Genomic DNA, 12,426 nt, shown 5'->3' with positions numbered 1-12,426 from the left:
TTCTCTGTGAACTTCTCCTCTTTGTTTGGTGCAAAAGCCATAAATCACTGGTGTTCCAGCGGTAGTGGTTCTTAGGGCTTTCGTCCAGGTTTGTCTCCTCTGGGAGCAGCCTCTGAGTCCTACAAACCAGCTTTGATTTTGCTGTACAGAATAAAGTGGACAAGAGAGTCTAAGGACACAAGAAAGAAGGGCAGCTCCGTCTGTCCTATTTACTTGCTGGGGAAAAAAAAAAAAAAGTACTTTAGTGTGTTATTAGCGCGCACGTGTACCTCCGCACCTCCGCGAGCGTGCAGCGCACAGTAAAAGATGTCAGCAGTGGGATCTCATGTGAGAAGGGTAATGATGGGGCAGGCTGCTGTGAGGCATCACGGTGGAGATGCAGTGGGGGGATGCCACTGTGAAATCTAAGTGCTGCAGTGGAGTGTGCATGGGTATGCAGTGGGCTTCAGACTGCAGCACAACCACTGACCCACTGCTGTTTCCCCACTGACACACTACTACTGGTTCCCATACATGCTCTCTGCAATGTGTGTGTGTGTGTGTCTATGATAGAGAGAGAGAGAGACTTAGTGTGTGTGTGTGTGTGTGTCCACAGCAGTCCCCCAATCCCTTAATGACTGCTGTGTCTTACATGCCTGATAATGATGATCTGTGTTGTCTGATTAATCAGGAAGAGTTATCTGAACGGCGTCCTGGTCAATGGGAGGTGACGGAGTGCGTTGCTGGTAGCTTTGTTGGAGCGCAGCTCTGCCCTGATGATTGCATTAGTGGTGTATTAGTTGAGTGTTGACTGGATTCAAGAGGCTACTAACAGGAAGCAGCGACGTCACTGACAGCGTGCAGCCGAGACTCAGTGTGGAGGTTTTCTGTATGGGGAAACCAGTGGAGTCATCCAACACAATCTGAACCATCATGCTACACATAAATTATATTCTGCTGGTGAAACTGCAACTGTTTTGTTGTTAAAAAACAATTTAGTACAAATACTTTCAAAATAGTTTAAAATATTTTCCTGTAAGAAGAATTTGGTGATTTGGTGCACAATACAATAAACATAGTGTGTTTAAAAAGATAAAGAATGATGTGCTGCAAGCCAAGAAGCATTAATATAAAACAGAAAGTTACACAATTTTGTCCAGGAATCACAGACTGATTACGACAAGGACAAAGTTCCTGGGGCCCCGGAGCCCGTGGGGGTCCCTGGCCTTACGTTTTATTGTTATCTTCTTCTTAATGTGTTTTGTCTTTATTTCAACATTGGGCTAAATTAGATCTTTTATTTATTTATTTTCTTTGCCCATATGAAACCATATTTCAAAGTATGACTGTAGTTAGCTGAAAAAAAATAGCAAAATGTGTGTGCCTTTAACTGTGGTGCGTTACCTATGCTAAATCCCCCAAATTCCCAGGGAAAAGCGTGACCTCAATGTTAGCTGCAGCCCTGCTTATCGCATGAAATTACATGTTTTTCTAACTCTGCTGTCCTTAACACATTCTACAAACGCAGAGACCTGAGTAGAGTCCACACATGTTTCATGTGGATGCAGTAGCATTTCTGTTCATTTCAAAATGAATAATGTTTAATTTCAGCACATGGAGAAGGGCTGAAGCCTTCTATGCAGCAGGTACTGCATGAAGGCATTTTTGGACATATGAGCACTAGATGAATTTAGGTCCCTTTAATGCCCTGAAGGGTTTTCAGCGTCCAGTCACCCAGAAGTAATGAAATGGCAACCACAAAAAGAGCTGTTTTGAATTTCAGAAAAGGCCTGATGTTCACTCCCTGTGCATTATATTAAGATGTGTGGTAAATGTTCGGTTTTCTAAAATACCAAAAGCTTTATAAACTTAGATGTTAATTTTGGAATAAGAAATATTTTTCATTGATTCAAATAATACAGTATTATCATTTCACAGTGTATTTACATATGCAGCTCAGTTTACCGTACATTGGCCAAATAGAGATTTACACTGTCAGTACTGAAGGATGGCATATGAAACATACTCTCACTACAGTGTCATGGGTGCATACATTTTTAGCATCATCAGCCACAAAGGGATTTGCTCCCCTGACACTGGCAGTGTCAGTGCTATGCTCTGCCTGTTCAGCTATATGGTGGAAATATTCTACAGGACACACCAGCTCTTAAAGTTCCTTTTCAGGCTGCGCTTCCATCCAGTTTTTCCTGAATAACAACCCAGATAATCTGTTTTTCACGTAATTCAAACAACAGTTATTTGTAATATTGTATTGCATACGGAAGATAAATGTAACGTCCTCAGTTTTCTTTCCTCGGCTCCTTCAGAGCTCTTCTGCTGTCCCTCGTTGTTGTTTAAGTCTGTCTGGTCCAGTGAGAGTGCAATGTGCACTTCACTGCTCAGGTGAGAAGGTGGCTCTCCTCTCTAAGACTTCAAAGTCTAGACTAATCGACTTACTGTAAAGCTTAGAGTGGCACCAGTGTGTCAGTCTATTGACTGAAAAACAACCTGCACCAGCCTCTGTTTACTGCTAATGACAGGTGGTGTGGGCACAGTTCACTGAGACGGAGTCGCTGTGTGCTGCACCTCTTTGAACAAACGACCGTGTAATCTGCAGTGGAAAAGAGAAACATATTTTCTGTGTCAAACACCAAATATGTCACTTACACTTTAAACTACTATTGAGTTAAACATCACCACTAAAAATACTCTTAAACGACTCTTAATTCTTGTTTTAGGCCCACAAAATAAACACTGCAGGCTCTCAGGTGACAAAAAAGTGGAAAAAAACCCAGACAGTTGGAGGTGAAAAAAAGGTGCCCAAGTCGGAAAAAGGACAGTTACAAAGAATAATATAAGTCCACTACTAATGTGATATTTCTCTTTACTGTAATTGTCAGTATTTGAACACATGCTGTACTAGAGAAAATATACTGAGTGTAACAAATATCTGTGTAACAATGAGATCCTGTTTATTCAAAATACACATGGAGGGGGGTCCAAGAGGTTGCATGTTTGTGTGTGGAGCTCCAGTTCAATACCAAAGTCCAGAGACACACACAATAAGTAACTTAGCAACTGAATGTTGTCCATAGCTGTGATGGTGAGTGTCAATCAATTCAAATTCAAATCAATCCAAAAATAGCAACAAATAAATACTGGAAACAAACAGGAACGCCATACTTGCAACATCTTTTTCAACATTGTTGTAAGTATTGCGTTTGTGTATATTCATATATGATTAACTGTGACCACAGGGATGTGCAGGTATGTGCATGGAGGAGGAGCATGAGAGAGATAAATAAGTAAATAAATAATAATCTCTTTGATTAATAAGTAAAATAAATAAATAAATGTCTTATTGCCTTTTTGAGCCGTTTTTTTCTGCAATGGTTAAAGACAGCCGGCTGAAGGCTGAAGTAGTGGGTTCCACCACAGTGTTTAAGTCAATGGCAGAAATCCTTCTGCTATCACAACGGTAGTGGAGAGAATCATGGGTTAATTGCATTTTCATTTCCAGATTTTGTGGAAATTCTATTACAGCAAAGCAGCTGAATGGAATTCATTCATTTAATCATTTACACCTGCGCTTTTCCAAAATCTATTACAGAAAAGGAAGCGCACTACACCTCCCAAAGTAAGGTGTAGTGGGTAGATTTCTAGTTACGCCCGTGTAAGTCGTCACTGCCTGAAGGAAGTATTAAATAACACAAAGACGGCTCGACTTTCAAAATAAGTGACCGTTAACATTTAATTAAAGACGATCAGTAAACTTCCTTAACAGATGCCACAACTGAGGTCCCTTTCCCCCCTCCTCCCCTGCTCCTCGCCCTCCCTCCTCCTCTCCCTCCTCCCCTCCCTCTCAGTCGCTCCCCTCTGACTACACTATTCACACACTCTCTCCCCTACCTCACACACACGGACGCCTGGACGCTGCAGCGTTTTTAAGGAGAGTGTTTCCAGCCCTGGATAGGAGGGAGGAGGCAGGAGGAAGTGGATATGTGCAAATCCCGACCGTATTAAAGAAACACCTCCAAATCGAATGGATCGGCGCTAAAACACGGTCAGAGTGTCATTGCAGACATGGGTCGCAGCGGTACGGCACCTTTCGCTCAGCTCCTTGGGGAGTGTTTTCACTGTCAGTCCTTCAGCGCTGGAAATGGCGTTGTGATGCCGAGCATGGAAGACGCAGCGGAGGCGGATGCCAGGGAATAAAGAACTATATGATCACCTGTGCTTTTCTTTGGGTTGGATTTTTAGTAGCGGTGGACAGTACCATGGTGAATTACCAGAAATACATTACTGTAATGCAGCTGGCTCTGGGGGTGACTGCCGTCAACAAAGAACATTGTCTTCCACCCAGGAAGCGTATGTGGTGAGTATGAATCTTGATGCGGATGGTGATGATGATGATGAGGATGATGATGCAGGTTGGAAAGGGGAAAAAATCAGGGGGGGCTTCGATGAGCCGAGCTGTCGCCTCCCACATCTCGTCCAATGATGAGCGGGTCACGGAGCCACGGTGCGCTCGCTGACTCTCCAAAATGACATAATATTCCTTTCCGGCACTGCAGCCTGTCTGCACCATGTTGCAACCATCACAGACCTACTGTGGTCGATGCACAGTAGGTAAGGCAACTGCTCCGCATGCTGGGAGTTTGTATGCGAGCGCGCGCGCGCGCGCGTCCTTCCTCTCCATCAGTTTGTAAAGTTGAATGCGTAGGGGTGATGTCATAGCCTCATCATCGTTTCTTTGCCTCCAACTTCATGTGCTTTAATGCACTTCAGGGCCTCCACTGCGCTGCTGTTGTCACTGGGAAAAAATGTCATCGTCAGGCTAACCATGTGGTAAACCATCACTCACTTCCTCCTCCAGACCTCCTCTCTGATCCCCATTGCTGTGTTGTTACTAATTAATAAAATGTAAAGCATGAAACATGATCCTCTCCTGTGTTTATTTCCAGGCCTCTGTACATCTCCACATGCCATGAGCCTATTAAACATTTCAAACCCATACTCTGCTTCCAGCATGTGTGTTTGTGTCTTGTCTGTCCACCTCTTCAGTGTCTTCATTACTCTGTGCGTCTGTATGCTACAGTATACATCGCAGTAACCACATCTCACTCTGCTCTTTCTATTTCTTTTCCTGCGGCCTCATTTGTTCATTTGTTTACTTTAAGACAAGACTTCCTCTCATTCCTTTTCCTGGCTGTGGGCAGAGTGCTGCCGAGGCTGCACCGTGTGTGACATAGTACCCCTAATTACAGCCGGATTACCATCTTGTTTGAAAGCAAAGACGGTTAATTAGGAGTTAATAGGCTCAATGGCACTCTCATAGCAAGTGTCTCACACAAACTCAAAATGTGTCACACGGTGTGGATCATTTATCCACATAATGTAGTTACACTGGCTTGGCGCCGATGTGTGAGAGGCTTAACTATTATCATCACCTCCTTAAAGCCAACCTAAACCATTTTCCTAAACCACACACCTCTCTGTGGCTGAAACAAGGACAAAACACTGATGCTGGAAAAGTATTGAGTGTCTCTTGAAAGATCATAACCATCAAAGGAGATTTACAGACATTCGCAGGGCCACAATCAGAATTTCAAAAAGCAAAAGGACAAAAGACAGGTTTTATTTATTAATGCGGTAGGTATTCTCGAATGTAATTCATCTTCATTCAAACATTTACAAGAGCACGACCTCCATCTCTTATGAACAGGAGTAGTGATGTCATGCAAAGTTAAAGTGCTGCTGTAACCTCAGTCAGGGGTCAGATGCTTATCACATGCAGCTTTTTTCCCAAGTCTTGGTCTCTTTAACTAATCATATTCCTTAGTCATCCCTTCATTAGCCTAATTGCTCCCCCCCTTAGGAGACGATAAGGGATTTCACTGAGATAAAGGGCTCCTTCTGTGTTTCTTCTGTTGTTGTTGTTTTGATACTCACATCTCCATTTTTTGATAGATTTTTGAAGGGGTTTCTTGTCTCTTCTACAGCCGTGCGTTGATACAAAAAGCTATGCTAGTTATGTAACTCTTAGAGGAAGCTCTGACCTTGTTAAACTGAATATTTGTTTTTTACAGCTCGAGTGAAAAGCAGTAGCCCCAACTATTGTGGGGCAAAGTAAAAACCGTCGAAGCTCTTCGTGTTCGTCTAGTAAACAACCGGAAACACTGATGATTTTATAATTTCTCTTTCTCTTGAAATCTTTTATCTTTATACGTCATTTAAAAGACCATAAAAGGGAATTTGAATTATTCCTAATTATTTTGCACGTCATGTCCTTGTGGTTTGGATATTGTCACTGCAGTTTTCCTACGTTTCAGGCAGCTGCTGTTTTCTGTTCATTCCCATATGGCAATTACATTTAAATTTGTGTTAGTCGCGTTTGTGACACCGGATATCATGTCTGCATTTAATGTCACATTGTTATGAGCCGTTGCAGTGCAGACTTTTGTAGATAGATAGATGTCCTTTATTAATCTCAGCCTGAGAAATTTCACAATTGCAGCAGGCATTTACATTCACTCCACATGTATGTTGCAGAAATATATATACATCTTTTTTTACAAATAATAATAGGAAAATATATAAAATATCTACAGAAAAATAAAGCTAAGTATTCTGAAAGAAATACCACTAAATAAATCAATCTGCATTTAAAGTTTAGTACCACTTAGCAATTGATCTTTGACAAAAGATTTCTTTGAGTGCTTTTAAATCTGTTTTGAAAGACAGACTCATTAGGTCATCGGTGCTTAAACTAATATTTTTGCATATGTGACTTGTACTGTACTTTGTTTCTATTGTCTGTTTTGTGTTTCCCATCTTTGCCAAATGGAAAAAAAAAGAAAAAGAGATTTGAAAAAGAGATTTGCAATCCTGGTTAAATAAAAGTAAAAAGTAAAATTTTAAATAATAGTAATAATAATTAATTAAATCAAAGGAAAGTAAAATGTAAAAATCGCCAACAGTAAAGTAGGACAAAGTACATCATTGGTAGAGATAAAACTTGCTAGAATACTGATATGATCCTGAAGAACCTTTACAGCTTTGGTTTATCTTGACGTTGCCATAACAAGGTGATACATTTGGGATGGGATTATTTTTCAGGGTAAATGTTTATCCACCACAGTTATTAATATCTTCAATCAAACGTAGTGGTGGTTAAAACAATCGTAACATTTTCAATAGTAACTGCACTGGTGGTCATAAAATGCCATCCTTTCGACTTGAAGCTGCCACATCCCATTTCCAGGCTGTGCAAATTTGAACTTTAGTTCTATTTGACTCTTTCAAATGTTTATTTTACAATAAATAATATAAAAATACAATATTTTACTTTAAGCCACTTCGGACTAAAGCGTCTGCCTAATGAATGTGCTGCAATGTAAAGTTAATGTGATGTGCAGTGTCCTCATCTGATAAACTTCTGTTTTCATGGGTAGATAAGGTACCTTGTAAAACATGCAGTGTCTGTCTGCCTGACTGAAATGGAGCATGGTGTCAAATAAATGGCTTAACTACAGCAGTCTGTTCAGATGATCAATCACAAATATAAACATATTATAATAATGAGAAATGTGTGGTGTAGCCGTAAGGGTTGTATGACTGTTCACTGTTGGGAGGAAAAAAATGTCCCTCGTCTTCTGGGGGGGGGGTCGGCTTGTGATCGGAGGGTCAATGGTTCAATTCCCCCACTGGACGGGCAGGAAAAATATGGGTGTGGTGGCGTGATTAATGTGAAAAATGCACCCCTCCTCCATTAGCCGGCTGATGTGCCCTTGGGCAAGGCACTTAACCCCCCAATATGCTCCCCGGGCGCTTGATGCTGCCCACTGCTCCTGTGTGTGTTTCACTGCATGTAATTTGCCGGGTGTTGCATGTGTGTGTTCAACTAAGGATGGGATAAATGCAGAAGGCGAATTCAGTGTGTGTATGTAAAAATATATATACTGTCAATAAAACTGATTCTTCTTCTTTTCTCTGCAAGGATTTTGAAGGAACATGCCTGTTGGTTTAACCTCTTTCCACAAATGATATTTATAGCTTGATTAAAGTGAGATCAATATCAGTCTGTACTCATTAACTCTGTATGCCCTTAAATGTAAAAAAGAAGGAAGGGAAAACACTCAAAATACACACACCCCTGGAGCTGAAACAATTACTTCCCAAAGCAAACATTTAATCAATAAAATAATCAACATATCAATTGAAGAAAAAAAATACATATTGTAATTAGTTACCTCCATAAATGAAATGATTATGTTTGCCAGCTCCATTGCATTGGAATACAGCAATGCAGTATACTGTTTTTACGGATGCTCTTTACATAATTGCAGCGTTAATTCTGTCCCATTTCTGGTCAAATGGTCAAAGCTGCTTCCTGTTTGGCTGATCTCTCAGCGTGTGGTGGCGAGATTACACACCCGCTCTGAATGAACCCTTACACCATCCGCTAAGCAGAGACTGCGTGTGCCGTGTACATCGCATTCTCCCAAAATTGGAGGAGGCGCAGCTCCGCTTTCCTTTGATAAAGACTATGTAGCAGCAGCAGCTCTCTAAATTAGGATTAGTCTCTGCAAGCAGATGTTCCCCTTGCCTGCAGTTGAACACCCCCCCCCCCCCCCCCCCCCCCCGCAGCCAAAGATTAGCATTAACCTGGCTTAACGAACTTTACACTCTGTTGCAGGCCTGCAGGAATAATACAACAAGTCTATTGTTTATGTAATGTTTTCCTCTTATTTTTAACCTGCACCTTTTCTCCAAAACAGTAAACCAAAGTAGGCAGATAGTAGGATAACTCGTTTAGACCAGGGCTGATGCTGAATTTGATTGTCTGTCTTTTACAGTGTGTATGTGTGTGTGTGTCTTTATGTTCTTTATTGTGTCTGAGCGTGCATGTACCACACACAGATTCCTCTCCTTGTTAAGTGTTATATTAGCAGTGGCCAAGATGGGAGGAATGAAGTGTAACATTGCCTATTGACCTGCTGATTAAGCAGTAGCCTTTATTGCTCGAACTAATCGTACCTGATGGCTCCTGCAGGCAGACTGAGAGAGGGGGAACAGAGGGACCAGTCCCGAAGCTGATTAACGTGTATGTGTGTGTGTGTGTGTGTGTGTGTGTGTCCCTCGTCCTTTCTTTGTAATGGCATCAGGCATCTGTTTGACCTTACCTTATCTACATTATCACACTGTGTAGTGGATGGTGTGGGCCATCGAGGGGTCTTTGCATTGATCCTGCTCCATTTTCTTCTTCTTTTTCATTTTTCTTTGTTCAGAGTGGATGCAAAGGGTCCAAGACTACAATACAGTCGTCATATCAGGTTCAAGCGGACACTTATCATATTGTGAACGCACCGCACGCAAAACACCGACGTGTGTGCGTAAACAAAACAGCAAATACAGGCTGAAGTCTTCTGTTTATCCCATCAATGACCAAAATGTGCTTTCTATGTCTTCTCAGTAAGACACTACAGTGATGAAAATGTGAAAGTGTTATTTGATATTTTGTTCTCTTCTTTACGTTTGCTTTATTTTGGAAGATGCTCCCATTTGCTTTCTTGCCTCACATGTGTCTGTACTGCAAACCGGGGGAACAGCTTCCCTGATCTCCTTACAAGCGTCCCCAGTGTTCACTAATCAACACATTATGTCTTCGTTTAATCTGTTTTACGGGGAGTAAAACCCACAAATGACCTGCCTTAATTCTTATCATTTAAACAAACAGGACATAATGTATTAATTTGTGAACTTCAGAGATGCTGGTAGGCAGATTTTGTTACCCTCCAAGTTCCTCAAATGTAACTTTCACATCTGCATGCTGAATATTAAACTAAGAAGGTCTCCTGGCTGTAGCTTGTTGTTTGAGGTATAGACAGTAAAGTTGAATCCATCTTCTCGTCTAAGTCTTTAGCACAAAAGCTAATGAGTGTATTATCCAAAATGGCAAAGTATTTCTTTTAAAATGATGTCCTTTTCCATGAGATTGCGTCATAGCAAGTAAAAAAGGTAAATGGTCTTTTGACTTTCCATAACTTTGGCAATAGTTTGAGGGACAATAAGCCTTTAAACTACACAAATTCATCCTTGTGTACCTTAAAATGTTCTGTTCTAAGTTCTAAGTGAAAAGGAGACATTAACATTCAGTCTCAGTGTTTTATATATTCTCTCAAACCTGTAGTAAAGCACATTAAAGAGAAGAAGAATTCATCACACAAGCGACGTGAAATCATTCATACCAAATTATATCTGAGTCGGCACAGTTGCTGGCACCGTGTTACTTTCTGCCTTTGTGGCCTGAAGCATTTTGGCTGAAATCCATTTGAGAATCCACATCCAAGAAATGAGCTTCTGAATGCGCAGGACTGCACTGGGCCTGTGATACAGTCCAAGCAGCTTTTCTCATTAGTCATGTTTGCTGTATTGTTTATGAGAACAACCTGAGGTCGCTTGTAATTGACTGCATGTATTGCTGAATGCTTTTACTTCGCATTTCCAGCCAGTAAGCACCTTTCATTGCTTCAGGCGGCTATTGAATTAATGCAGAGAGAAAGTGGAAGGTGATGTTCTCTTTCCTCCCATCTTTGTCCATCTCTTTTCGTCATAATTTCCCTTGCTGAGTCCCCAAAACCTCGAGAGCTCCTCTGAGCCTGCTGCCGAGCACGCTAATGGATATCTACTGTGCCTGAGCCGCACTGTGTAGACAGGATTTTGCCTCACTGGATATTGTGTTAGGTAAATCCTCATTAAGAGTGACTCTCCTCCGTGACACTGAGAGAAAGGACTGGAGAGCAGAGCAGAGCAGAGGCAGTGACAAAAGTACCAATTTGAGCTACACTGTGCTACATGAACACTGGCTGTGCATTTAAAACTAAAACTAAAAGCTAAATTAAGCAACAAAGCATAGGGTAACAAAAAAAAAATTCTGTAGCACTGACGCTGCTGTCGTTTGGTCTACAAAATGTCAGAAAATAGTGAGAAATGCTCGTGACAATTTCCTGAAGTCCAAGGTGTCATCTTCATGTTTCTTTTATCCAGCCAAGAGTCCATAATAATCAAAACATGTTCAAATCAAAGTGTTAGAACATACAAAAATGCAGATAATCCTTAACAATTGAGACTGAACCAGAATGTACTTTTGGCATTTTTGGCTGGACCACAGAGCAACCAGCCTTAAAACACAGAAGTCTTACTGAGTGACATTAAGTCATACCATTGGTTGGTCCAGTGTTGGAGCTTTCCCATTGGCCACTGATCTTTCAGAACTGATAGGCTGCACAGTACTGAGTTTTGTCCACAGGAGCACATTGACCAAAAGTGGTCCAGCAGTATATTCAACTTGGTCTTCTTGCTTGAAAAAAATTACTATTGATTAAGTGACTGATTGTTTCAGCTTTACTAACTAGTAATGCATTAGATATGATGGTGATACTTTCTAACAGCTGTAACTCCCACACATTCTCTAGTTTGCAACTTTTTATTCAACTCGTCTCTCTCCTGCGCAATTATTCATAGATAATAATTCATTTATCAATAAGAGTAACTTATGGGATGCCAGCTGCTGTTTGCCCTCCTCCTGTAGGACACTTATTTTCTGTTTTTAAACAGTTTTTTAGTCGATCAGCCAAAACGTGACTTTGAAAATAGAAAAACAAAGCAAATATCTGGATCAAAATTGATTTATTAACAACTCATTAACATTTGCTACTTTAGAACTGATGATTCATGACAAACTCTGAAATCTTATTAATTATTAAATGACCAAACAACATCCCAAAATTTGTTCTCATGAATGGCTTCTGATCTACAAAAGATTAATTACTGATTTATTGTAAGAGGTGTCTATTAAAGAGTGGTTCCAATGTTATACTCCCAATAGACAACCAATAGATGGCTGTTCTCAAAAGGCAACCCTGCTCCAGATGGACTGGAAAACAAAATTCTCTTTTCAGTTCAGCTTTATTCATCCCTGTGGGGACAATTAATTTTGTGGCAAACACAGCACATTACACAGCAATTAAGCAACGAACACAGGAATCACAAAGGAAACGTGATGTAGAGGACTTTAATGTGGTCAGCAGGGTTCCAGCAGCGCTGCTGCTAAAGTATGTCATTTGTGAAGGCTGAAACATTTCCTGAGAGTATTGGTGAAAGGTCAGCCAAGTGTGCCTCCTCTCCACATCTCACCATGACCCAACTACAGCTTGGCCAGTGTGGCCCACAGAGCTGCACAAGCCCCTCTGTGTTTGAAGATGCTGTGCTTCCTGAGGTCCAACCAGCTCCCCTACAGGGCTGCTGTGACATTAAATCCAATTATAGATTTCTTTAAATGTCATTTTATCCAGCGGGGAACTGTGGCCTTTTGAGAAGCAAGAAACGTGACCACTGTGTTCTTCCTCCTCTTCCTCTTCTGTCTTGCCCGTGGCACTTTGTCCT

At 41.1% G+C, this 12,426-nt stretch overlaps 1 protein-coding gene across 7 annotated transcripts in view; it reads left to right on the top strand.

Annotated features, from left to right (window-relative positions):
* Positions 1 to 3,943: 3,943 nt before the first annotated feature.
* The window catches only part of tjp1b (tight junction protein 1b), a 52,778-nt gene continuing 44,295 nt past the window's right edge, over positions 3,944 to 12,426 (top strand). For all 7 annotated transcript variants that reach the window (XM_046395466.1, XM_046395465.1, XM_046395458.1 and 4 more), the window contains exon 1: positions 3,944 to 4,354. In XM_046395466.1, coding sequence (XP_046251422.1) covers positions 4,203 to 4,354 — 152 coding nt within the window. In that variant the 5' untranslated portion in view covers positions 3,944 to 4,202. The remainder of the gene's footprint in view (positions 4,355 to 12,426) is intronic.

The sequence above is a fragment of the Scatophagus argus genome, chromosome 7 (assembly GCF_020382885.2).
Source record: "Scatophagus argus isolate fScaArg1 chromosome 7, fScaArg1.pri, whole genome shotgun sequence".
NCBI lineage: Eukaryota > Metazoa > Chordata > Actinopteri > Scatophagidae > Scatophagus > Scatophagus argus.
This window is presented reverse-complemented; position numbering and strand designations above follow the sequence as displayed.